This window comes from Chelmon rostratus, chromosome 12 (genome assembly GCF_017976325.1).
Source record: "Chelmon rostratus isolate fCheRos1 chromosome 12, fCheRos1.pri, whole genome shotgun sequence".
Classification (NCBI taxonomy): Eukaryota; Metazoa; Chordata; class Actinopteri; order Chaetodontiformes; family Chaetodontidae; genus Chelmon; species Chelmon rostratus.
The window spans coordinates 17,411,332-17,436,726 of NC_055669.1; the positions used below are offsets into that span (position 1 = coordinate 17,411,332).

At 42.6% G+C, this 25,395-nt stretch overlaps 4 protein-coding genes across 7 annotated transcripts; all 4 read right to left on the minus strand.

Annotated features, from left to right (window-relative positions):
- Positions 1 to 349: 349 nt before the first annotated feature.
- Positions 350 to 15,883, minus strand: gpt (glutamic--pyruvic transaminase). Of its 3 annotated transcripts, none has more exons than XM_041948654.1 (12): positions 15,778 to 15,883; positions 11,764 to 11,950; positions 7,720 to 7,809; positions 7,413 to 7,521; positions 7,125 to 7,258; positions 6,567 to 6,810; positions 5,853 to 5,932; positions 5,627 to 5,763; positions 5,375 to 5,549; positions 4,621 to 4,776; positions 2,700 to 2,812; positions 350 to 935 (listed from the first exon to the last, which is right to left on the minus strand). In XM_041948654.1, exons 1-12 carry the CDS (start codon positions 15,810 to 15,812, stop codon positions 845 to 847), a joined length of 1,551 nt encoding a protein of 516 aa, XP_041804588.1. In that variant the 5' UTR covers positions 15,813 to 15,883; the 3' UTR covers positions 350 to 844. The 3 variants fall into 3 exon arrangements, with proteins under 3 accessions (XP_041804588.1, XP_041804589.1, XP_041804587.1); XM_041948655.1 differs by lacking the exon at positions 15,778 to 15,883 and adding an exon at positions 12,517 to 12,613; XM_041948653.1 differs by lacking the exon at positions 15,778 to 15,883 and having other exon boundaries at positions 11,764 to 12,244.
- On the minus strand, positions 13,506 to 15,623 carry fuz (fuzzy planar cell polarity protein). The gene has a single exon (XM_041948656.1). It carries the CDS (start codon positions 15,419 to 15,421, stop codon positions 14,123 to 14,125), a length of 1,299 nt encoding a protein of 432 aa, XP_041804590.1. The 5' UTR covers positions 15,422 to 15,623; the 3' UTR covers positions 13,506 to 14,122.
- A 787-nt stretch (positions 15,884 to 16,670) lies between the features above and the next one.
- LOC121615113 (guanine nucleotide-binding protein G(I)/G(S)/G(O) subunit gamma-5-like) lies at positions 16,671 to 18,891 on the minus strand. Its single transcript, XM_041949295.1, has 3 exons — positions 18,750 to 18,891; positions 17,808 to 17,950; positions 16,671 to 16,948 (listed from the first exon to the last, which is right to left on the minus strand). The coding sequence occupies exons 1-2, from the start codon at positions 18,828 to 18,830 to the stop codon at positions 17,825 to 17,827; spliced, it is 207 nt and encodes a 68-aa protein (XP_041805229.1). The 5' UTR covers positions 18,831 to 18,891; the 3' UTR covers positions 16,671 to 16,948; positions 17,808 to 17,824.
- Positions 18,892 to 19,037: 146 nt separating this feature from the next.
- On the minus strand, positions 19,038 to 25,304 carry ssx2ipa (synovial sarcoma, X breakpoint 2 interacting protein a). 2 transcript variants are annotated; one of them, XM_041949443.1, is made up of 14 exons: positions 25,206 to 25,304; positions 23,883 to 24,030; positions 23,499 to 23,665; positions 23,077 to 23,286; positions 22,350 to 22,460; positions 22,114 to 22,249; positions 21,939 to 22,014; positions 21,680 to 21,860; positions 21,163 to 21,310; positions 20,839 to 20,975; positions 20,437 to 20,610; positions 20,210 to 20,327; positions 19,760 to 19,913; positions 19,038 to 19,560 (listed from the first exon to the last, which is right to left on the minus strand). In XM_041949443.1, exons 2-14 carry the CDS (start codon positions 23,923 to 23,925, stop codon positions 19,416 to 19,418), a joined length of 1,800 nt encoding a protein of 599 aa, XP_041805377.1. In that variant the 5' UTR covers positions 23,926 to 24,030; positions 25,206 to 25,304; the 3' UTR covers positions 19,038 to 19,415. The 2 variants fall into 2 exon arrangements, with proteins under 2 accessions (XP_041805377.1, XP_041805379.1); XM_041949445.1 differs by lacking the exon at positions 25,206 to 25,304 and adding an exon at positions 25,050 to 25,189.
- Between the last annotated feature and the right edge of the window lie 91 nt (positions 25,305 to 25,395).

Sequence of the window (25,395 nt, forward strand, 5' to 3'; positions counted from 1 at the left end):
GCCTTCATTAAAGTATGAGGACTCAAATAATGTTAAGTGATGCATTTGTGCTACTTTGTGACACCCTCAGTGGAAGCATGTGGCATCAAGTGCCACAGTGCAGAACAGTTTTGCATAAATGTTCACGGTCGAAGGAAAATGAACAGTTTGTTTTAATATAAACTAAAAACGTCCGACAGCTCTTTCCAAAATCAAAAGACAAAACACGGACTTGAACATTTATTTTGATTCTACAAAATCATCTCTGAATCATCATGCAAATGGGACTTTTCTGCATATTCTCCCTGTCACGTACCACCTGCAGGAATGGAATATTTTAACCAGTTCTACACGTACTCAAGGTTTTAAGCAACATCTCTTTTTCCTTCGGTCGAACCCTTTTTTTTTTTTAAGCTTGGTATTCACACAGACAATCTATCTCTCGTATTCACAAACACACATACCTGCAGTACACACTGTACATCCTTCAAAGCTGAAACCGCACACTCACACATGCATGCACACACACACACACACACACACACACACACACACACACACACACACACACACACACACACACACACACACACACACACACACACACACACACACACACAAGGTGAAACCATAGTTTTCTTTGAATTCATTTTGTCATCTCCGGTTTTGTTTTCTAACACAAAACAGCCTTGCAAATGTCCACATCCGATAGCAGTAAAGGCTGAAGTGCGTCATCACAGAGACCACTAGAGCCGCCGTAGAAAAGGCACTTATTATTGACAGATCGATTCTGATTGGCTAAGTTCTTTTTTTGTTGTGGCTGGTGAGCTCCTCCCTTTGAGAATGGAGGGACAGACGTGGGAACTTAAGAATACTGCTGAGTGAACTTCTGGTGGAACTCCTTGACTTTGTTCAGCAGGATCTTCAGCTTGTCTGTCGGCGGCAAGATGGTCATCCTGGGAGGGAGAGGGGACGGGAAAGGAAGGCGGAAATGAACCGTGAGCTCAGCGATGTAACAGCAGGTGTCTTGGTGAAGAGTTAAAGGTGAGTATGGACTCATATCATCATATCATAAAAAAATTGTTTTAAAAAGTCATTTATAAATAAAGAGAGTGCAAAAGGTGCATTAAGAAAGACACGTTTTTCCTTAAAGTTGGGAAGTAACTTACAAAACACTTACATTAAAGCTCTTTCAGACATGGAATATGGAACATTTCTGGCTTCATCTATCTGTCAAAGTGACGCCTTTTTGACATTCAGACATGTGACTTTTACGTCAATGCTTCATTCATCATGACAGGACATTTATGGAAAGAGCCACAACGCTCGTGCAATATTTCACAATGAAGCCACTGATTTATTTCTGCATCAGTTTCATCTTTTAATGGAACGCTGCTGCCCCTTTTTATAATATCCGAAAGCGCACAAGCAGCGAGTGACAGGACGTGAAGTTGGGACTCTTGTTTGATTCCTATTGGCTCACATGATGTGTGTAAAATGTTTTGCTGGCGTCATTATTCATCCGTGCTGTTTGCATGAATGAAACTCAAAAATAGAGACAAAGACTGTTGGTTAGATTATTATTGTAAAAGGCTTTTGCTGCAATATTTTCTATAGGCAGATCTGATATGTGAAGAATCTCCTCAGCTACTTAAAACCGGTCTTTCATAGTGTTTCATACAACCCCAATTCCAAGAAAGTTGGACGCTGTGTAAAACATAAATAAAACAGAATGGGATAACCTCCAGAAAACAGTACAAAGACAATATATTTAATGTTCTTCCTCATCAGCTTAATTGATTTTTGTAAATATTTGCTTATTCTTAATTTGATGCAGCAACACGTTTCAAAGAAGTTGGGACAGGAGCAACAAAAGACTGTGAAACGCAAAAACACCTGTTTGGAACATTCCACAGGTAAACAGGCTCATTTATAAACAGGTCTAGTATGAAGGATGTTACTACATGGACTTTGTAAAACTGTTGTCAGTAAACAGAGTTTGTTTGCAAATGACTGCTCTCTTTTTTTATCCACGTTTTGCACAGAGTCCCTTGCACTTTTAATTAATTAAACTGATGTGTTTCCTTTGTTCATGATACATACAGCAAATTGAGTTAATACATTTACTGAAGCGATCTCATGAGGTGGTAGTGCGACAGGACATCCATCGCTCTCTCTGCATGTTTAACCTTGCAGCTGTTAATCATTCAGTTCAGGCTTGCTGTTTAACGAGATAACAAAATTTTACCAGGTCTGACTCTGCAACACTGCTGTCGCGACTTTTGCTTAAAAATTCACTCGGATGCTCAATCAGACATCAGACCAACATATGAAAATCATCATCAGCTTACCATAAGAGGATGGATGTCTGAAATACTATTACAACAGAGGAGCACAGACACTTTGGCCAAGGCCAAGGGCTGGATAAAAAAAAATCAATCCTGAGAAAATTAATTAGCAACGATTTTGATAATTAAGTGTAAATAATTTTTAAGCAAAAACGCCAAAAATTCTATTAATTAACTGAATTGGTTTTGGACCGTTGGACAAATAAAGCAATTTGAAGACCCCAGCTTGTGCACGAGCAGCATTTGGAGCATTTTTGACTATTTTCTGACAATGAATTGTTTGATTAAACAAAATAATGATCTGCAGATTCATCAGTAACAAACTGTTAGTTGCAGCGCTAGGATGGCGATATGTTTACAAGCATCCTGTACCTGAAATGGTAGGTTCCATCCCTCTGGCCAAAGCCGCTCCCAGGTACGAGGCAGATCCCCGTCTCCTCCAGCATCTTCATGCAGTAAAACATATCTGGCTGCTGACCGTTGTCCTAGCAGAGGGGAAAAGCAACATTACGGCGCCATCTGAGGCTTAATATTCTGGTGGAATATTGTCTGGTGGTTTCAAGTGGTAGAAGAAAAAGAAGTATTTGAACAGCTACTTTTTCTTTGATAAGTGCAGTGTAGCTGCAATTGGATATATCTATAACAAAACACTGTGACTCACAGCACACCCTTTGTACTGTGTGTACTTTTTTGCCGCATTCCCACAGAGCTGCTTTCTTTGTCATTTTTCTTCCACGACGTTGTGTTTTTGATTTAGGACATAAGGATTTTCAATTTATAGAAAATCAAATCAATTTAAAGCAGAATTGGACAAAATGAAAGCAGGAACGGCTCAATTGAGCATCTCTTTGTAAGCAACGGTCCATTCCTACACGTCGAACATAAAAGTGGGTAATCATATGACATTGTGCTATATTTCAGAAAGAAACTACTCAAAAACTCTGCAATGACTGTGTTCTATAATTTCACGCCAATGGTTTTAGTATAAAGATAACTGAAAGTTGATGCAATTAAAATAAAAAGAGATGAGTAGTGATTTAAGGTCAAATTAATCTCAAGTATATCTCATTTCCTCTGGATCAAAAGCATTTCTAAAACCTTTTTTAAAGTGACTTGGCCGTAGAACTGGCCGAGTATTGAGATCAAGAAAGAGCTCAATGGGCCGCACAGCAGCTCCATTTAAACTGCCAATGGCGATGTTGGCGGGAGCGCTGCTAAAGAAGCTCTGTCTTCGTGGGGTTTCTGGGAGAAAGAACAGCACAAAAACAAAGCTGCTCTGCGACGGTGTGATCAAGATGTTGGGCAGAGTCACTGGGATTGATGAGGTGTCAGTAGGTCAGCTTTACTCTGACCTTATCCTCTGCAAGGCTAATCAGATTCTCAGCTCAGCTCTTCCGCCCTCCCTGAAATTCCTGGTGAGCAGTCAACCTCGCGACAGAATTGAAACCACAAGCTATTGGAAATCATTTGTTCTCTTTAGCAAACAGGGAGGTGGAGGCACAGTGTACTGAACCTTGTTAAACAGTTATTTAATGCAGCATATTGTATAGAGCATGAAATGTGTATGTAAAGTTCCTCTCCTGGCACTGAATTGACTCACCTCTGTTCATCAAAATGAATCAAAATTACATATTTAGATGTTTTTTCAATGAAAAAGATCCCTTCATGCCTTAAGATGGCTTAGATGTAACTACACCTTTGCATTCATTTAGAATGCACACACCTATGAAATGGAAATAATTCCAGCCTCTATCTCCACCCATTCACCTGCATCTTGAGTGCCCCTGCTCACCTTCGACTCTGCTCACCAAACACACAAACCTCTGCTGGTTTTTCTGTTGTGCTAGCTGCAGTATGCTACACAAGGGCAGGTGGTTGTGTAGGAGTAATTCAGGCATACATGCTACAGACATATGAAACCCTGAATGTCTGAATCGATGTTTCTGTCAGCGTTCCGCTGCAGTTCTGAAGCTGAAATGCTCAGCCACGGTGCTGACTGCTTATTTCACTCCTGATGTGTCTTGCAGCACATAAAGAACACAGTTGACAATATATCAACAAGAGTAAAAACTTTCAGTGGAGCGGGTGTTAATGCCTGTTAGTGGAGCATGAGTGGGTGGAGGGAGAAGTGGCCCAATAATAAGCTGAATATTAATGAGAAATTCTTTTGTGACTGTATCGTTTATTATATTCCTCTCTTTTTGCTGCTCCTAATCAATGTAATTTCCTTGAGGTAACAATATGGTCAGACTTGAATGACTGAAACATTTAAAAGAGTAGGTGAAGGACTGACCGTGGCCTCTTTGACGGCCTTTTCAGGGATGGTTATGCAAGGGAAGGAGTACATGGCACCCTGCACAGGATTGCAGCTGATGCCTTGCACAGTATTGAGAACCTGCTCCGTAAGCCTGGCCTTCTCTGCTAAGGCACTTAAGGTGGCTGTGCGCTCCTGGATGGGAGGGAGAGAGAAAATAATGTAAACCAAAGGGAGCTGTTACTACAATCTTTCTACACACAAGATCATTTCACACCTTCATGAGGTCATGGCCTTTCAGGGCCTCATTAGTAACTCATGCTACTGAAAGAAAATGTTCCAAAGCAGCTTCGTACATGGTGTAACTCATGATGCAACACCGTTGTGACACATGCAAACAAGTCAGTGTAAAAAACAGCCCAGAAATGACTTATTTTTCCTAAAATATGAGTATTATGGCATATAATTGGATAAAATGCTTGTTCACTGTCTTAATGAAACAATGCGTGTATACTTGAGGCCATTTTAAAAGGAAGAAGACACTTATTTCAATTCTTTTGAGTGTGTTAAGAGAAAACTCATTAAAGACAAATAAAGCAACAAAAAATCAATTAGTTGGTAAAATCCAAAATCAGTATCAGTGTACTGATAGGATATTGCAAAGAGAATGTATAATGATACTGGTGTCAGCGAATTGATAATATACAACAAGAAGATTGTGTTGAATATTGGTGTATTGATTCTTTTGTCCCTACTGCAAATAAACGAGGGTTGTGGGATGTCGACTGTGCACCTTCATAAAGTTGTCATATGAGGGTTCCCCAGGCTGCGGAGGGTTGACCACCAGGTCCATTAGAGCCTGTCCAGGAACAGGAGGACACAGACGGACAGACACCAGCTTGGTCAGCTGAGCCTTCACCTCACTGTCCATGTTGATGATCTCCATGTAACCTCCTCGGAAGCCACACCTAAGAGGACAGAAAACTTAAGGATGTGTTCTTGTGGCGGCACAGAAAACATCCAGCATGGCGGTAAAATTACTTACTCTCCCATGTAACACTTGGAGGTAGAGTGGAAAGATACCAGCTCCACCGCATTTGAGTACTCCGGCCCCATCTCAAACAGGACCTTCTTAAAGGAGTGGAACTGACAGCCATCGGCATACACATTATCCTGGTACACCTGGGGGATGAAGGCAGAATGACAGACGGTCACGTGTGAGCAGAAAACAAGAAAGCAGGTGGAGGTTAAAAGAGAGGCAGAGACGGTACCTCATCAGCCATGAGGAAGAGACGTTCCTTTGCCGCAAATCGGATTACATCCTCGATGCACTGTCTGCTCTGAACCTGACCTGTAAACGAGAGCGAGGGAAGGCTTTCAAACGGCGATTTGGCAGGCAGTTATGTCCATTTGCTGCCATCTAGTGGCTCTTTTTGAGTGTTGCATGAACTGTATGGCTGAAGTACTAATTTAGGAGCAGACAAAATGATGAGTACACCTCATGCATACAGGATTTTATTTTAAGTCGCCTAACTCCTGGGTATCCTGGTGGACCTGGTGGTTTAGAATTTTTTCAGTTTTGTTGTAGTTTTTAATACCCTTTTCCTCCATGTTTCCTGTCTCTATCCCTGTAAACTTAAAGCTGCAATATAAAGCTGTAAATGGACCTTTCACACTAAACTGCTAAATTATTTAAGACATCCAGGGAACAATGTTAATATCAACATCTGCCATAATACATAATTACAACTGATAAAAACAGCTTAAAATATCCAGCAGAAAAATGAAGAGCACATACATTAAAATACTGCAAATAGACCTGATATAGACCTTTGACACATTAAAAGTCCTTTTTATGTTTTTTTCCCACCTTTTATATTCTGTCCCCTAAACCTGACACAACTTAATTAATCTTTGATTGTGAATGAGATGATTTAATGTGAGAAAATACTGACAAACAAAAAGAAATTTGACAAAACGTTTACCAGTGGGGTTTCCAGGGTTGATGATGCACAGGGCTCGCGGGTTGCAGTGACGCCGCGCCTCATCCACAGCACGCTGCAGCTCGCTGATGTCCAGACTCCAGCACTTTTCCTCGTTAAGGTAATAGCTGATTTGCACGGCGCCCAGTTCGGCCAGCGCGGCTGAGTACAGGGGATACTGAGGTATGGAGATCATGACGCCGGTGCGGGTCGCATCCTCGCCACACACCAACAGCTTCAGCATGGTCTGACAGGGAGGTTGAGAACGATACGTCAGCTCAACAGTTTTATCTCCATACAAGGACTGACATGCTAGAATATGCATATACACAGTAGCAGCAGGACTTAATGGAGTGAAAGAGCTGTCATAGCTGTCACAACAACATACAGCGAGTCCTCTTTCTACAGAACACATACAGAATGCACAGAAATTACAGAATTTAACTCGTTACCACTTGAGTGAGGCATTTTATTCCTTCTGTCTTTTCTGGGAAAACAAACATGCATGTTTTAAAAGCACGTCAGGGCCAAAGTCAGTTTAACAGATGAGGCGATTTGTACCACAATGCCGTCGCTGGCCCCTGTGGTGAGGTAAATGTTGTCTGGGTCGCAGGGCATGCCGCCATCCCTTCGCTCAATGTAGCGGGCGACGTCGTGACGCACAGACTCTATGCCCTGACTGGCACTGTAGGAGCCTGAGGGGGATTCATATGGAGACAATATAAGTTGTGTGACAAGTTTACTGACTTAAAACAAGGTGGGAACACAGAGACTAAAGGTAATAATTAGCAACAGGGGTTATAAAGAGCGTATTGTGCTTGCTCAGAGGGCACACACACTTATACACACCCATACTGTTCCCTCCACAGGACTGCAGAATGCGGCGTGCTCTACTTTTAGCATCCTCTGGGAATGTGCTGTCATTCAGCAGTTCAGGGTAGGAGCAGAGCGCCAAGACCTTGAAACAAAGAGAGGTGTGAGTATAAAGGGTGGAAGGGACAAAATCCTGCACAGGGTTACGGCGCAAGACAGGAAAAAAAAAATGACTGACACCAACTTAGTTAAGGAGGAAGAAATCACTTGCACAGAAACTGAGGAGTCTGAGGGGAAGTGCTATATTTAGACGAGAGGTTGGGGGAAGGGCTTAGGAGCAGACCTGTCGGAAGAAAGTGATTGGCTGCTGGCCCATAGCGTGCGCATCACCAATGTTGGCCTTAATGACCTCAGCGAAAGGCTTCTTCATTCCCTGCAGAGCATAAACACAAAATACAGAAATAATTATGAGCAAATAATTAGAGAATTTGTTCACCATGTGAACAACAAATACAATAGTGGCATTTTCTTTTCTGCTATTTATCATATTTGCCATTTGTCATGAACAAAGCTGACTCGAACTGTCAGAGGGAATAGGGCTGCTTGAGAACACCCTTGACACTGCGCCTGCAAGCAGGCTTTAACACATACATAACTGTCCACAGCAGGCTGAGAGACCAGCAGCTGCTGAGCGCACGAGCTTGTGCTTCACTCAAAACCACTTCCAAGGATGGGTTTTTATGAACCACTGGCTTTCCTGCACTGGAGTCTATAAAGAAATAGCAGACGTTAAAAGACCAAGCTCAAATTGGCAATTAGCTGTACCGTCCCTTCTGTATCATGCTGCTTGCCTGTCACAAATGTTGGCCCTTCTGGACTAAATGTTGGCACAACAGGATCTGTGCTCCTCCAGGACTACATGCAGGCCTAAAGTTAAGTGCCTCCAAACAGGCAGGTTTATCTCCTATCCTTGCTGGCGAGGATACAAGCTTTAGAACTACATGTTATAGCACATTTTTAATTGAATCGTTTTTAGTTTTGGCTTAATTCTTTTTTGATTTAGTTAGTCTGTAATAATAACTGTCTGCTGTAGAGGAGAGCACCATTTAAATGGACCCTGCAGAGTTTTTGACCACTAACAGCACTACGGAGCAATGTTTTTAAGAGTGAGTCCTTGTTTGCACACAAGCACATGTTTGCAGCAATGCACCAACAAAGGCAAGGCACAAAAAGACTGCTCGCTACAAACATGGATGTAAACAAAGTCGAGTTCAAATTCTTCCGAATAGGCTCTTCCGATGTTTTATGAGGAAGGAAATGCATTAAACAGGCCTCAAGGATACACATTTTATGCTAAACTACACCTATTCTACATGGAGACCTTGCTTAATAAGTGAGGTTACACTGCAGCTCTGTAGAATAGAAGGAAACCATAAACTGTTGTATTGCAGACTGTATTTTCAGCAGCCTTGATGCAGATAATAAGTGTCAACGCTGGAACAAACCTGTGCAAACTACCTTATCGTACTGATACTATTAACCTCCTGACACATAAACACACAGACAGCAAAGCAGCAAGAAACTCAATGTCACAAATAGTTAGCAGACTACATTACCAAAACATAAGTGTTAATTTACTGTGTCCAGCCAATGATATAATGTTCCTGAAAGATAATCCCCTGAGCTGCTGAGGCCACTGACAGAGCACAAACAGCAATGCGGGCAGACATGTTGAGAGCAGATGTGAGGAGCAGCGTGACGGTGCAAAGAGACCACAAGTACAACCACAAACTGACACCCTGCAGAAATCAAAACACTCTGTTTGTTTCATTTGTCCAATACAGTCCAGATTTTAAGACGCTCTCTCTGGCTCTCTCATTGGTCACATATTAGAGGCGTCTCTCGGTCTGGACCAATAACATTATGCCGGGTGAACACCCCCTAGGTCAAAAGCACCTCCCATTCAGGATGAGGCTCTTTTAGAAACACACTGACCTCTGCTCCTGAGAACGGGCCCGTGCTTTCTGTCGTTGACTGCTGATAAAACAGCCCAGCAAACAATGTCAGACAGGAGGTGAAACTGTACCCTTCACATGAAGCTTACAGAGGATTTATTTTTACCTCTTTACAAAGGAAACGTTTCACCGTAACACAGTGAAAGCACTTCTAAATGCCACTGTGAATTAATCATACCACAAAGTTCAGATAATTAAGAAAGGTAAGACAAAACAGTCAATATCAGATCAGTGCATTTGTACTGCAGACTCATTGTGGATTAAGTGGAATGAATGTGATAAAAAAAAAACTAGCCCTGTGTGTCTATGGTCTGTCCCCATAGCAACTTTCCCAAAAGGTCCCCTTTCACTACAGTTAGCTGCTGATTAATACAAACAAAGACCTCAATGTCAGAACTGCACGCAGAGCCTTTATCTGTGCACTTGTTAACTGCTTCACAGTAATTTGGCTCAAAGTCTGTCTTGTTTCTTTTTCTCCGTTTGGTAAAGCTGTGAACAATGACCAACGCAGCTTTAGCATGACGGAAAATAAAAAGGACGAAGAGCAAAGACCTCAGTCCCCCCCCCCCCCCCCCCCCCCCCCCCCCCCAGCGTGTGCTCACAATGTGTGTTTAATTCACGGACAAAAAGTGAGAATACCACTGTGACCTGTTTCCCAAAGTAATCCAACGCCATCTAAACCGCAGCCCGAAAGGGAGGCGTTTGCAAAAATGAAGTGGAATGTGTTTTGACGAAAGAGCAACCATTAAAAGTGCAGTTTGTGGAGTAAGATGGGAGGGATGGAGATGATTACTTGGGTGGCATTTTTGACTGCAGGCTGGGTGCTGTACAATTGAAAAGCCTGGCAGCGGTACAGCCTGCAGTCAGTGAACAAAGACGTGCTCTCCTGGATGGAAATGTGATGCAGTTGCAAGAGGTGTGGTTATTGTCTTATTTGTCCCCTGAAAGTGGGTTTCACCAGCTGAATCCAACTGCAATTTCTTCTGCCTTTTGAACATCTGAATATCAAGACAACGCCTGATCAAACTTGTGTCCGGTCAAGAAGAAACTAAATATCCTATAAAGAGTGGGGTTCATCCGCAGAGAAGCACTGGGCAAAGCAAACAGAACGTAAAATCTATGGTGCCGGTGAGCCATCTGGTTAAAAAGGTCACCACTGTCAATACACAGTCCCTGCAGGCCCATGTCGCTGTGCCTTTCACCTGTGCAAGAACCTGTTCGCAAACTCATCACTTCCTGAGCAAAGCACTCAAGAGAGGAGTCTTTTCACACCAGACTGCGCTCGGTACACTAACAGCTGGTTGCCACATCACCATAAACGGTGCAAGAGGAACGGAGCAGACAGAGCCCTTAATAACAGAGAGACGCTCAGATTGTGTGCATTTAAGGAAAGGACCAAAAACATCTTGAACAAAAACCATAATCAGTTTATACTAAGAATTAAAATGCTGGACACAAGAGCTGAGAGCCTAATATAGATGCTCCTACTGATTTCTAGACGTTTGAGAAGATCATTTACTACTTAGGTAACGGTCTTATATGCACGGCTGTTAAAGCAGTAGTATAGTGGACAGATGAGACGGGTTGGACATTGGGGACTTCAGGAGATGAAGTGAGGCAACAGATATGTGCGTCACGAGCAGGTCAGACAGGAAGCCACAGGTATTAAGAGGACAGAAAAACACTGGTTTAGACTATGGACTTTCACCTCTCATTGAGGATGTTTCCATTAGCAACTGTGGTTTAGAAAGGGGGGGTCATAGCATGGCTGATTAGAAATTAACATCTAGCTGCAAAAAGAAATATCTAGATCACACCAGTCCAGTTTCTGACACAATAAAAGTCTGGAATTACTGACTGACTGGTGGACTTTGATAAAGAGGGTGTGTAAGCAGCACAGACAGTGATAACATAGTGTTGGTTTAGGATAATGTTTAGATGAGCATAGTAAGAACATAACCAGGAATGGAAACCTGCTGATCTGCAGCTGTGGCTTGAAAGACACTGATTCACACTCGGCAAAAAAAAAAGAAAAGAAAAGAAAAAAAAAAGAAAAGAAAAAAAGAGCAGCAACAACTTTCCAGTCCTCTGCTTCAAATGCACTAACAGTAAAATGAGTTTGCTTTCAACCTGTAGGTGTGGTAGGCCTGCTACATTTTATCTGATAAAATAAATGCTGGGAAGACTGTTTTTATCTTGCTCCATAAACTCCACACAGCATTTTGCCCCAGTCTGACCAACAAAACCAGCCTATAAGAGGCAGATGAAACCAAACACAAACACAAAACTAATTTCTCATGCACAGATGAGTGATGGTCCATGGAGTCAACAGGTGGTGTGAACACTGAGACCAGAAGGCCTATTGTACGAACCTCAGACAGCTCCCTCTCCAGCTCCACGGCCCGCTGCACGATGGGCCCCCGCACCGCGTACTCCACCTTCTTCACCGTGGGGTTCATAGTGTCGATGGTCAACACCTTGGCCCGGGACGTCACTCCGTTCTCGGTCATTTTCTCCTTGGGGAGCCCGCGCCGCGTCGCACTCAGACTCGATAGAGCTCTGCCGGGAGAGGAGGAGGAGAGAGGGGGAGAGGTCAGTGAGCGGACCCCGGGACCACCGCCGGCCGGCTGCGCTCCGCTGCCGCCGGCGAACAGCTCGCTTCGCCCGCGGCTTAAAAGCCGGACGCTTCTGGCTGACAGCAGCTGCATCCGTGTGGCTGACATGTCAGACTGCCTCCTCTCAGCGAGTTGGGTAACTTTGAGAGCGTCTGCGGTGCACAGCGACCAGCACCACACCGGTTGCCTCACCCGGGAGGGGTGAAAATTGAGGTTGTGCAAGTGGAGGCACCACGCTCCTAAAAAACACTGAGTAAGCGCTCAGACCTTTGAACCGCTCAGAGCTGGAAATGCTAACGGGGCTTCGACAAAATTGAGATAACAGGAAAAAAAACAAACAAAAAAAGGAGATGTTCCTTTAGGGCCTGGCTGCATCCACACTAACCAAACTCCTCAGTGAAATTTTGGGGTTTGTCCCTGCAAACATGCCAACACTGCAGCTATCCCTCCCCTTTGTGTGGCTTCATGTCAGCCGTTATCCCACCCCCTCTGCCCCGTTATCCTACGCACCGTGAGGCTGCCCGCCAGGTTCGGTTATCCGGTTTCTGCGCAGAGACAACTTAGGACCGACGTGGCTCAGATGGATGTAAAGCAGCAAACCGGGTGCTGCTTCCAGTCTTGGCCTCAGCTTAACGCGTCCCTCTTTTGTTCTGAGGGCTCCATGCGGTTTGGGAGGAGACTCCGAATTGTACTTCGTGAACAAAATACTTCGGAATGCTCCTCCTATGCTGACTGGAGCCCAGTAAAGTTTCCTCTGGTAGCTGGGGGGGGGGGGGGGGGGTGTAATGCTAATTCATTCGAGAACATTTGCATTAACTTGTGCAATAATTACATTAAACATCTACACATAGTGGTTTTGTGTTGCTCAGCCGTGTTCATAGTCCCTTGATGGTGGGGTCAGACAGAAAAAACAAGGTCAGGCCAAAATTACACTGGTTCAAATTTCACATTTCCCAGGTTAAACTGGGATGGTGTGGAAATGCAGCAAATGTCCAGTTTCTGTGACAGTCATCGATGCAGCTATAAACAACAAAAAACACTGTATTTATCGTTCCACAGAGTATAATTCAATAATGGCGTGGGTGTTTTGTCAATCAAGTCACTGCCACTATCATTATAGCATTATGTGGTGAGGAATACAGCCAGTTTAGGTTGTTTTTTTTAATGTGCAACTAAGAGTTACATAATTCCTGCCAGATGCTAAGTTAGTTCTTCTTAAAGATTAACACACTTATATACTCCACAGCGTCCACTCTCTGTGCCTCATAGCTGTCAACAAAGTGTCTGAGGTATAAACTGACAGGCAGTTTAAATTAAAATACTACTACTAGTACTATATATACTACTACTGGCTTCTTTTTTGGCAAGTGGTTTATAGTTGTCGCATCTGAAGTTGCACAGTTTTGCAATTAAATATTCAACCAATAGCGCACAAACATTACCATTACCACATTAGCAGAAGGAAAAGTGTGAAGAAAACACTCAGTAATCCAAACAACCACAGAAAGTAACCTACTGTATTCAGCATTAAAACTAGCACCTACAAGTCAATAATTTCATCAGTTTTGAAGTGAAATTATTCAACATGTCAAAACAACAAACAGCAGGCATGTCTTTATCCCAGTGTTACATTTTCACATGATTCTCCAATAAAATTTGAAATGACAGTGCAATCTGAGTGATAACGTTAGTATGCGGTCTGACCAGCTTTCATGACCGTGACGTGGACTGCCGTGAAGCCAGTGAAGTTAGACACAATTCTGCAACGGTATTTATCTCTTGAATGCAAAACAAAGCTCAAAGCAGTTCACTTTGACATTTTCAAGTGTTCTCATGTTTTCATTAGTATCAAATTCTTTGTCCGTTAACTGTGATACCCTTTTCTACTGCACATCTCTTAGCAGTGGTCTCTTAATCATTGTCTTTACAACAGATGGAAGCTTTTCTTTATGCCTGAAGGTCTGTGAACATGTAATTTTATGTATGTGTGAAAGAGAAATCACAATATCAGCAGCTAATTCATATTGCAGCTACTCACCTGTAAATTAATACATAATTAGGTCAAAGATGGAGGGTTCATAAAAATTACGATGTTGTAACAGGGCAAATTGTTCAGTTAAAATCCAGTGGCTGTAACTATATCAGAGAGTGTCTGTGTGGCCACCGTACGCAGTGCAAAGGTGGGCACTGACAGAGGTATAAGTAGGAAGAGCTGGTGCTGTGGTGTCTGAAGTCCATAGCTTTTGCACTCCTCTGTAACTAGATAGCAGTGTAGTGGCTGGTGGGAGAAACCATGGACAAAGTCCTCAGTGTTGCCTCTCTGAGCCCTCTCCTCTGGGGAGACACACAAAGTCTCCTCCTGGCTGAAGTAGCGAGTTGTGCTGAAGATGTAGAAGAGCTTCAGTAGCTCCCAACAGCGGGCCTTGGAGGGTAATGGAGGGTGATGATTAGTGGAAGTCCGCACACAGGAGACTGAGCGACGTGTTTCACGGTTGATGAGAAGAAGTGCCAGTACATCAGGCCGCAGGGACACAGAGCCTGGTAAGCAGCGCTCTCCAACGGCCAGGCAGTCCCTCAGGGTCTCCACCAGAGGTGTCCAGAAACGAACCACCAGCCCACTCTCGGCTTTGTGCAGGGAAGGGGTTGGGCCGCACAGCACGCACACATCTGCCCCGGGGAGCAGCTGGAAGCGGAGCAGACGGTGAGCCACGGTGGGGCTGCCCTGGGGAAGGAAAACTGGGTAATCACAAGAGGCTGATCCAGAAGCCGAGAGGGACCGCACCAAAGCAGAGAGCAGCACAACTTCCTGTGGTGCTAAGCGCCACCACTTCTCAGTTGCAGCAGCTATCCGCCCATGAACGATGAGGCAGCCAAATTCACTGTCTGCAGCCTGAGCAAAGCCATCCACGGCCTCTTGAAAAAGAGTGGGGTTAGGGGGCAGCAATGAATCAGCGCAGTGTGTCAGGTTACCCAGGATGCCCTCTTGCCTCTCCTCCAACAGCTGATCGATGAGGCTGAAGCAGGACCGCAAGTCCCTCTTCAGCCTCTCCACATTCCTGACGTTGGCCAGCTCATCTTGCCCCAACACCAGCACCATGCAGTTCCACACATTCTCCAGGAGGCGTTGTAAACGGACCTCCACTTCTTTGCTGCTGCCTGCACCAGCTTGTCCACCTCCAGTCACAGCGATGAGCATCACACTGTCGTGGAAAACTCTCCACACAACCTTACCCCCTCCTTCAGTCTCACAGCAGGTCAACGCTACTCCCTGACCATCACCGAACATGTGGACGCCATTCAGGGAGCCGATGACAGAGAAGGGCAGCTGTTTGGAGGCCCCTCTTGTGAAAAGAGGAACCCCACTGCTGGCTGTGAGGCAGAGGAGCTGTGTTGACCCATCCTGGAGCATCATCATGAGGTTAAGACAGCTGCAGTCCACTCTTGTACCCAGTCAACAGACTCGTTTTTCAGATGCAGCAGATTAATGAGCCAGTCAACTAGCGGTCTTCATTGTACTGACTGTATGATGAGTCTAGCCAGCTAACAGTGATAACTGGTTCTCGCGTTAAGTTAACGTTACATCAGTGACAGTGAGCCATTAGCATCACGTTCGTAAATATTTATCATTTACCTGTTGATGGCTGTACAAAAAACGACAAAGTCAAAAGATTTCATGCAGAAAATATATCTATTACAGCTGGACTTCGCACATATCCACGCGCTTCTGTTAGCTAGCTGTACTTAACATGCTAGGTTAACGAAAGCAGTTACCGTCGTTTCCACAGCAACGCTGTCCCATGATTCATTCTTCAAACTGCCGAGTGCGATTTCATTCGGCTGGTCGAGCGGCAGTTGTGATTTACGAGGTCTGTTATAACCGCTGCAGGAGCGGGACGACAAGACTGACCTGGGTTCAGTCCCTTGAGTTCATAGAAGCGTTGTTCATTTGGACGCTGACTTCACTTCTCGCGAGAGCTGAACGAGTAGCTTTCGGATGGTCACGGACTGACGTGCGAGTGGCGCTGCGAGTATTTTCTCATTACGATCACTAGTATTTTCTCATTGATTGATTATTGTTGTATGACTACTAAACATGCATCATTATACAAATAAAATCTGTAATTGATAGATAAATTAATAGGCATTTTTTAAATCACGATTAACGGTGCAAAGTAATCAAGTACTGTGTATTTACTCGACACTTTTAGGTTCTCTGCGTAAGATTTTCCTTCTTATGCTTCCTTATTCTCGATGGAGCTCCACGTGTTTAATATTAAATAATTATGGCTGAAAAAATAAACAATCATACGAATAAACAGAGTATACGCAGTAAATCTGATTTCACTTTGGTTTTCGTAACAGGTTTAGTTGATTACCACCTTTACAGTCCTTTGTTTGTATCGTTTTGTAACGTATATTTTTCTCTTTTAAATCTCATATTGGTTTTGCATCATAATATTTAACTTAGAAGAAATCTGACTATGTTGCATTTCTTCTATTTCGTGATCTAAGCATCGGCTGCTTCTTTTTCTCTCTTGAATACATTACTGACTACACTCTGTCATCTGGTTTTCACTGCTGTCACAAGCAGTTACGTCTGTCATGCAATGCTGTTGCAGAGTTGCAAAAAAACAAAGAAAATCCCAATCAATAAAACATCAGAGTAGTAAAGAATGTTTTTTATTCATTAAATACAAAAAACTCCAGAACAGTGATGACTAAAATAGAACAATAGAAAAGGCACAATAATTTACTCGAAAATCATACTGTGCCATGAAAAATAAACCTGTCTCCTTTCTTCTACTGTGGCTGAAAATAGATGGTCATCTTCCTGACATGATTCCAATGTGTTCTACACTCAAGAGATCCCGTGGCAGTATAATGGCTTGGCATGAGGAGCAGTGTTGAGGTCAACTTTTCCCTGTAGCATCAAAATGAAGGCCTGCAGAACAAGAAAATACAACCAGATACACAAAGAGAAACTAAATTAGGCTGAGAATTTGATTTGAATGAACTGATGTGGGATTGTTTTTGTGAAGGGGTTTTATAGGTTTCAAATTTCTCTAGGATAAAGTGGGTAAACAATTGTTCATGGGTGTAGATTTCAATTTTTATAATTCAACCACATATGTACAAATAAAGATGCACTGTGATTTTCTAACAGTATAATAAAGGAGCAAATATTAAAATTTGGGAAATGTGAAAAAAAAAACACCTATATTTTAAAGTCAACCATTACAGACAAATTCAATTAATCCTTTTAATCCATCAATGGCAGCCTAGTTTGTGGCATTATCCTGTAACCTGCATTCTACAGCTTCATATTTAAGTAACTGCAACATTACGAAGAACTACCGAATCATATTCTTAGGGAATAACAATATTTCACATCGTTGGCAAAATATAGCAAGTCATTTATAGATGGAGAAGAGTGTGTTACACCAATTTTAGGAAAAAGCATTAGTTTGTAATATACTGAGCATACCAATAGATAGCAAATTATGATGGTGAGGTATGAGAGGTTTCTGTGTATGTTTTAAATGTTTTTCCCCCACGTCGAAAACTTGACCGACCGCAGTCGCTGATTTATTGTGGAGGAATCCATCAACATTTAATGAACTCCTTTCAAAGCAAAACGCTTTCAATGAATTGAATGAGTTTAATTTCACTGAAAATTCTAACCAGTACTTCAGCTACTTTTCAGGCCATTGCAGAAAGCTTTTCAGAAATACACCAGTCGCTTGCATCGCATGTACAGCATTTATGTGTGCCTGAACGTGTCAACAGGTTGGCGGACTGACCAATGAATACAGTGGTTTCACAAGAAAGAGCAGACTTTCTGTGGCCTGAAGGGGTTGGTGCTGGAGGACACGCCGGTGAGCAGAGGATCCTGCAAGGCATTCTGCATGCAAAACTGTTGAAGGTCCGCCGCAGCCTGGGAGACCTGGCGACAAAAGAGGAACTCAAATGTAATCCATGGTGTTGGGTCATTTTAGACAGGTTAAAGAGGAACGCCACCAATCTGACACAGTCCTCAGCCAGGAAAAGCAGTTGTATAATATCTCCTGTGGCCCCTCAGGTAATTTTACACAGTTCGAAAAAAACAACCCTGATCAAGAAAGACAGCACTGAAGTGCATTATGCAATTTTTTTTTTTTTTGATTGGCCTCTGCTGCTTCAATTTAGACTAATCTTCATATAATCTGTTGCTTGTGAGTCTCTGTTATTCAATTCAAGGTCTTGAATACACTCACATGACTTATTACCTGCATCATTAGTTTAAATTTTGTTACTCGATTAATTTTACCGAGTCCGTCTACAAGTTCTTAGAGTTGTCTTGTTAGTTTTATTAATACGTTTATTTTACAAAGATGTTGCAATAAATGCATTATCTGTATTGCTAACATAATGCATTTGACGTCTTTTAGGCACACTTTTACTTTTACATACGGTCATAACTCGAGTCTGGCAATCTTCACTTAGCAGATAACTGCTTGCTACTGCTAACTAAAGATCTCGACATTATCACATCTTTGTCAGATGTTGACAGATTGATCTCAACCGCGTTTTAGTCGTATTAAATACTTCCCCTTCGGTTCAAACAACGCCCTGCTATGCCTGTTGACTAGCGGCTAACTAACGCTGCTAGCCTCTAGCAACAGCTAGCGTCGCTAGCCGATCGGGGTAACGGTTGAGCTTTACCCGCACTTGTTTGTCGGAAAAACAATTGAAGACACAATTACCTTCACTCTGTTTATGCTCGCCTCGAAACGGAGCTGCTGTACGACTTTTTTCATGGCTACAAGATTAGAGGAACCCGACATTCTCGATGTGTTTTTTGTGACAAATAAAAGCCGAGCTGTGGGTGGGATCCGGGGCTGGATGCTGAGACAAAAGCAAAGATGATGACATCCGGATTCCGGTTGTTCACATTTGTGGCTGCAGTTCTTATTTAAACACACTAGTGGGCGCCAAATTGGACAGAATAAAACCTTTTAAATTAAAAATATCTTTATTATGCTGTTGCAGCAGCAGAGCAGATTATCAGTCCAATGTCAATATGTGCTTCCATTAAAATTATGCATCTATAATATGTAAACATTGAAAAGTCTGAACTAAAATTTACGCATTCAATATATTTTCCACAATGGAAAAAAAAACAAAAAACAAAAACATTCAAGTGCCAATATGATCAGATCACTACTTGATACATAGCCTTCTTTGAATATATCTTAAAATCTGATTTGTCAGTGTTGATTTGTTCGTAAAGAAAAGAAATGAACAATGGCAGAATCATTAAAGTGCTTCTTGTCCGATCAGCTTTGGTGAGTGATCTGTGCATGTCCAAAACAACGTGTTGCTGAAATCCACTGCGAAATCCTACACAAAGAAAAGGCACTGGGAGTTTTTCAAGTGAGGCTGTTCTCATCTTCACCCAAAGAGAAGATACTCAAGTCTCCACATCGAAGCCTGTTTTTTGACTTGAATCTTGGATCTCCATCTTCAGTGGTGCCAGACTCTTGCCAGCATCCTCGATTTGAATGTCTGGAGGAACTGAAAAAAAAAAAAAAAACACAAAACATCAACACTACAACAAACATGCAGTACATCTGTGGTACTGTGAAGGTTTTAAATTTCATATCCTCCACTGGCTTGAATCATTTCCAGTAAAATAATGTTGCACACATTAAACCCCAGCATGACAAGTCTTTCACTAATAACAGACGGAAGTACTTAAGTGACTGAATAATACCTGCTGTCTGGTATGAGGCGGAGTGTCCGGTAAAGTTCGGTCGTGGATGGCACCTTAGTACTTTGTGTAGGTTTAGGAGTGGAGAACGTAGCGTAGGTTGAGGATTTGGCCAGCTGAGCATTTGTGGAAGATATCCTCATCTCTGGCTCACTTCCTGAGATGCAGGGGATATTAAAAAAAGTCAGCTTACATGCAGCACTAGAAGAAAACCACAGTTCTCTCATTCTGTGTTGTTGAGCTTGTAGAGTGGTCCTTATTCATCTGCAGTTCATTAAATGCATATTTTCTCTTAAAGTTCAATGTTAGTCACACCCAAAACATACTGATTGTACCATACTCCACTGCTCAAGTTAGATTCTCCATATTATGTTGTAATCATTTCTGCCCTAATGATAAGTAGCCTTTAGCCATCAAAATTGTTATTATTGTTTTTTAATTACACAGACTTACTGATTGATAAGGCACTCTGACCATCAGACGAGGAACATCTCCTCCGATCTGTGAAGGGAGTCATGTTCAAAAACTGATTCTTGAGCCAAGAAGCACGGTCCTCCTGAAAGGCCTTTTTCTGTAGAACACACAAAAAAAAAAAAAACAGTCAAAGGAATGCAATGCAATTACAACACTCACAACATATTTGAATAAAAATGTGGTTCTACATCAGAAGACTCGAGCACCTCTCGCCCCAGGCGAATAGCAGCTTCTGTGAAGTTCTTTCTCTCCCTCTCAAAGTTTCTCTTCTGTTCCTCAAAGAGCCTCCATTCCTCTTTGAGGCGCTCCTTCTCCTCCAGTGTGTAGCAGTCATTTAGTAGAGCTGCTGTCTCATCATCAAATGATGTGTTGAGTTGTTGCTGCAGGGAGGAACAGACACACACGCATATCATTTAAGACTAAATTATTCTTTAGAATTTCTACGACATCTAATATTTTACAACAGACAAGCAAATTTCTATTTATCATTCATCTCATAATGAGAAGCCTCTTATATCAGTAAACTAACAGTAAACTCCACTAAGCAAATGTTTAACCTGCACAGACCTTCTGACCATCTGAGCTCTGAAAAACAAGCAGAAACTGACCTGGAGGAGCTGTTGCTGTGCGTGAATGAACTCTTTACACTGCTGCACTTCACGCCTCATTCGCTCCATCTCATCCTCGTGTGTCTCCCTTGGGATCACCTCCTTACTGGACTCCAGCTGATTCTGCACTTGTGAGGCTTGGCAAACAAATACAGCACCAGGTGATAAGTTTAATGTTCTTCATATAAAAAGACTCCAATCCACCTTTAATATAAATTTTTCTGTCAAAAACAAAAAAATCTAGATCAAAATATTAAAACAAGCACCACAAGAACTTCAGGTTTTTTTGCAGTATTTTAGGGTATGCAACAGTGCTGCATGTACCTTGGCTGTCCAACTTTTCCATGTGGTTCCTCAGTTTCCTCCACTGTTGGCGAATGCTGTTGGTGAGCTGCTCCCTAGCATGTTCACAGGATTGGTCCAGAGTTTCCCTGTTAGACTCACCCGCCTTCTCCTCCCCATCTGAATCAGCCTGAGCAGAACAGCAGAAACAAACCAGGTGACTTCAACATGGAATCATCTCTTTTCAACATGTTGACAGGTAAAGTTTTAATCTAATGATCTATTAAATAATTTACACTTTTAGTTGGTCACTTCTACTTCAGAAAACCAGCATCCTGGATGTCACTCAATAGTCATTTGTCCGGTGTCAGAGCTTAAAGAGGATCCACACACTAAATTTGCTTTTTTTTTTGCCCTGAACACATAATCACATAGATTCCTGTTGGCATATGATGTTAATACATGTGCACAACAAAACGCATGGTGCATAGGTCTGAAGTCAACAACACATTTCTCAAGTTTCTTCTTTAGTACCATGAGAAAAAAAGTATACAAATACCTGCTCCTGACTGTCATCAGCAGAGGCTCCTCTGGTGGAGGGCTGGCGTGGACTCAGGATGTGTACCATCTCCTTCTTCATCTGCTGCAGGACTTTCTTAAGCTCGGCATTCTCCAGCATCAAGGACCTCTGACTCGCCTCGTAGTCACTGAGCAAGGACTTGTACATCTCACCCTCGTGGCTGCAGAGAGCAATTCTGATTGATGATCGCACATTCTACGAATACGGTCAACAAGTGATGAGATGGCTTTGGTGATACCTGGCAGTCACTTTTGCAGTCTTCCAGTGGCTCCTTCTTCCATCCGACCGTCCCAAGCAATTCAGTACATCAATAGCTAGTTGGGGGAAAAAATGGATGGCCAACATTTTATTATCTTGCTCTGAAATTCCCAGAATATACAGCTATGTTTATACATGTTTGCTAGCATACTTACCTAGTTTCTTATCTTTTCTGTCAACAAGTAGTTGGCTGAGGCGCTCCTTGAGCTTTGCAGCTTCTCTCTCTTTTCTCTTGGCATCATGACTGTACTGAGTGGCACGGCTGGCAATGATACTTTGGAGCTTCTGAACCTGTCCAGGACCACTGAATCATGACTTTTGCAGGCTCATGCATATTGTATATACTTGTACATTTTGTAAAAGCAAAACCACAAGTCAATCACAATCATACCTCCTCCTTTTCTGTTTTCAAGCAGCTCTGCAGAGTCTTAATTTTGAGATGTAGCTGCCTCTCTATCTCATGTAGACCTGATTTCTCCCTTATGGACAGTTCCAATTGATCCTGGAAGGAAATACACACAACTCTTATGAGCACAGTGAGATGGCAATGTTTTGCACAAGCAACCAGTTCAGGGTTAAAGCCACAAGAGTGGATTCCTGAGGAACATCCCATCCTAAAATTTGGAATGTGTTATGTGAGGCTTTAATAAGACAGACTGGAAATACACTAACAATATCCAGACATGTGGGCCAGGGATTTGCCATTTTTTTATAAAATGAAAATGAATGAAAATGTAGAGTAAACTAGCTCCCTTTGCACCTCTCTTAACATTATGATATAAATAACCTTGACTGCTTCACTGTTCAGTGTTCAGATAAAAGAGGTATTTAGAAGAGCAAGCAGAGACCACAGCTGAGTGAACATCCCCGTCATGTGCTATTCAAAATGACAGAAAGTTGTGCATCTCCTGAGCACAATACTGTGTAAAGTTTGTCCTTGTTTAGTTTCTATAGTCCTGAAGTTATATTCATTTGTTTCTGTATAACTTTGAAGGAAGGAAATTTACTGTATACAGAATAGCATGTTTCTTTTCTGCCCCCTAGTGGTCATCAATCTACCACTGCACCGTACTAATAAAAATTATAGTTTGTGGGTGCTTAGTATCTGTCATACATGCCTTGAGTCTGGAATTGTTCATCTGCATGTGTTCCAAGGAGCTGGATTTTTTCAGCTGTTCTTGCTCCAGCTCCTCTAAAGTGCACATGTTGCGTCGGTGAATCTGGAGCAGCTCATACATGGCATTCAGAGCTGGCACCGTGTTCAGGCCGGCTCCCCCTGGTGAGCTGGCCTCGATACATGTGGAGGAGAGTCCCAGTGAGGCGAGCTCCTGCGAAAGAATGCAGGCTTATGTCACGCCTGTAGTGAATGATCTCTACAGGTATTAAAAATGTCCAGTGCAAATAATATGTTGCAATAATGAGTACTTAGCAAGGGGCACATTTGTCCAAATTTACCATCACATCTAATGTGAAGGCTGCAACTAGACTAATGCAGTCTATTTTTTATAAAAGCAATAACTAAAGTAGGATATTTCCATACCTGATTTATGTATGAAATGCACTGAGGAATATTATCATCTGTGCAGAAGGCACTTATCACATTGTAGGAGCTCCTGGACAGGGGCTGAGAGGAATACATGGACACAAGGTTGTTCTGTCTTGAGGGGGACATTGTCATATGCGATATGCTGGAGATCTCATAGTTTCCTAAAAACAGAGCAAAGAGAGACAGCAATTTTGGCAATTGCAGGTCCATTACATCTACTGTACTTTCTCATACTGAGAGGCTTGAATTAGGTCACTGCTCTAAAATGAGAACAAAAATATGGGTCACTTCCAGCAGATCCTAAAAAAGCAAAGCTGATGAGCCTTTCTATTCTTAAATATTCGACAAAATCCACCCCCCATTAGCAGAGAAATGTACCCGTAGATGCTCCTATTGGCACAGTTGTCCACCACTCTCCCATATCACCGGCACATCAGGACACGAGGATGAGAGGTCATGAGTTATCAACCCGGGTGGTGGATTAGCAGTCAGACGGTGGATCGGAGGCTCCCACTGGAACTGAGCCCTGCGATGGAGCATCGAGAGAGAGACAGAACAGCAGTGGATAATCTGCACTGCTGCTTCACCCACACAGGATTAACTGGGCGATGTGTAGCGGCGGGGGTTAGATTGGGTTTTAACAGGGCCCTCCTATTGGTCACTGGCAACTAAATCACTGGGTAGTAAGATGATCTCACCCTGAAGCCAAAAGATTTGTACATATAAAAATGACAGAAACCCTTTAGTGAAAGGCTAAATCTGATAGCGCCTGTGTGTTTTTTCACTTTAGTGCCTTCAGGACAATAACATCCTATCATGCTCAGGTGAAACAAGCTGAACCAGATAGCTCCACCTGCCACTCCCCCGAGTTTACAATGTACTGAAATGTTCCAACTTGTGTTCTGGGGCTGTTAAGCACATTATGTTAACGAACAAAAGGGAAAACGTTGCCATGTTCAGTAATGCAACAATAATAACTTGAGAGTGGACATATCTTCCAGTCAACAGATGTGTCTGTCATGTTACTGAGTGTCCCAGCAAAGTCTCTCCAATGTTCTTATCTAACAAACCAGAAAACACACACAACCTAATACAAAGTTAAGATAAGGTCACGTACGCTTCGTCTTAATTTAGTGGGTTAACCTCGACTTTACAAGACATTAGTGATGTATTCATACATTAACAGTTATTGTTAGTTTTGCTAGACGTAACGTATGTTACAAGGTAACGTCTGCGAGGTTAGCTAACGTTAGCTAATAGTTTGCTAAACCGTTGTTGCTCCCGAGCAGTGTTTTAATGTTAATGTTAAGGTTTATGTTTAGTGAAACAATTGACCAACTTTCGCAATAAATAGTTGTCCACTACCCTTCAGATAGGTAACCTAGTCTCTCACTCGGGATTTGTAAGATGAATTTGATGTTAGCTAAGAAGTTAACGTACGTCGGAATTCACATACACGCAATTTATTAATCGCTATCTTTACGTTTGTGACGCTAGTTCGCACTGTTTGCTAACCCGCACAGCAGCTACATTAAACATACTCACGGGTGCGGCGTGAAATGGGTCAACTCAGTCCGACAGATGCCAAGTTCGATGATGTTTGCACAATTAACAAAATGCTCCTTCATCGAAAACACCAGCAACTGTCGTGCCGGGTTCAGTCGTCACCTTATCGGAAGCAAAAACGAGCAAAAATCTCACCTATTTTTGAACGCAGTCTGGCGGAGATGTCCCAACAGAAAAGTAGGCTGCTGCTGCAGCTGATCGTTTGTTTTTTTTAAAGTCTATTCCTCCGTTAGCTTCAGGCCAAACGTTATCATTATTGGAGGCAGCGTTGTTAAGCAACCAGTATTCGAGCCGCTCATTGGACATGAACACCGGGGGATTATGC

What these genes read in the sequence shown, in the direction of transcription:
- fuz (XM_041948656.1), bottom strand. Translation starts at nt 15,421, where the DNA reads ATGATGATGCTCCAGGATGGGTCAACACAGCTCCTCTGCCTCACAGCC.
- gpt (XM_041948653.1), bottom strand. Translation starts at nt 12,114, where the DNA reads ATGTCAGCCACACGGATGCAGCTGCTGTCAGCCAGAAGCGTCCGGCTT. An exon ending in CTGTGGAGGGAACAGTATGG is followed by an intron (nt 7,259 to 7,412) that starts GTGTGTATAAGT and finishes AATCCCCCTCAG; the next exon opens with GCTCCTACAGTGCCAGTCAG. An exon ending in TCCAAGTGTTACATGGGAGA is followed by an intron (nt 5,550 to 5,626) that starts GTAAGTAATTTT and finishes CTGTCCTCTTAG; the next exon opens with GTGTGGCTTCCGAGGAGGTT.
- LOC121615113 (XM_041949295.1), bottom strand. Translation starts at nt 18,830, where the DNA reads ATGTCGGGTTCCTCTAATCTTGTAGCCATGAAAAAAGTCGTACAGCAG. An exon ending in CGAGCATAAACAGAGTGAAG is followed by an intron (nt 17,951 to 18,749) that starts GTAATTGTGTCT and finishes TTTTGTCGCCAG; the next exon opens with GTCTCCCAGGCTGCGGCGGA.
- ssx2ipa (XM_041949443.1), bottom strand. Translation starts at nt 23,925, where the DNA reads ATGGGAGAGTGGTGGACAACTGTGCCAATAGGAGCATCTACGG. An exon ending in GCATTTCATACATAAATCAG is followed by an intron (nt 23,287 to 23,498) that starts GTATGGAAATAT and finishes ATTCTTTCGCAG; the next exon opens with GAGCTCGCCTCACTGGGACT. An exon ending in ACTGCAAAAGTGACTGCCAG is followed by an intron (nt 21,861 to 21,938) that starts GTATCACCAAAG and finishes TGCTCTCTGCAG; the next exon opens with CCACGAGGGTGAGATGTACA.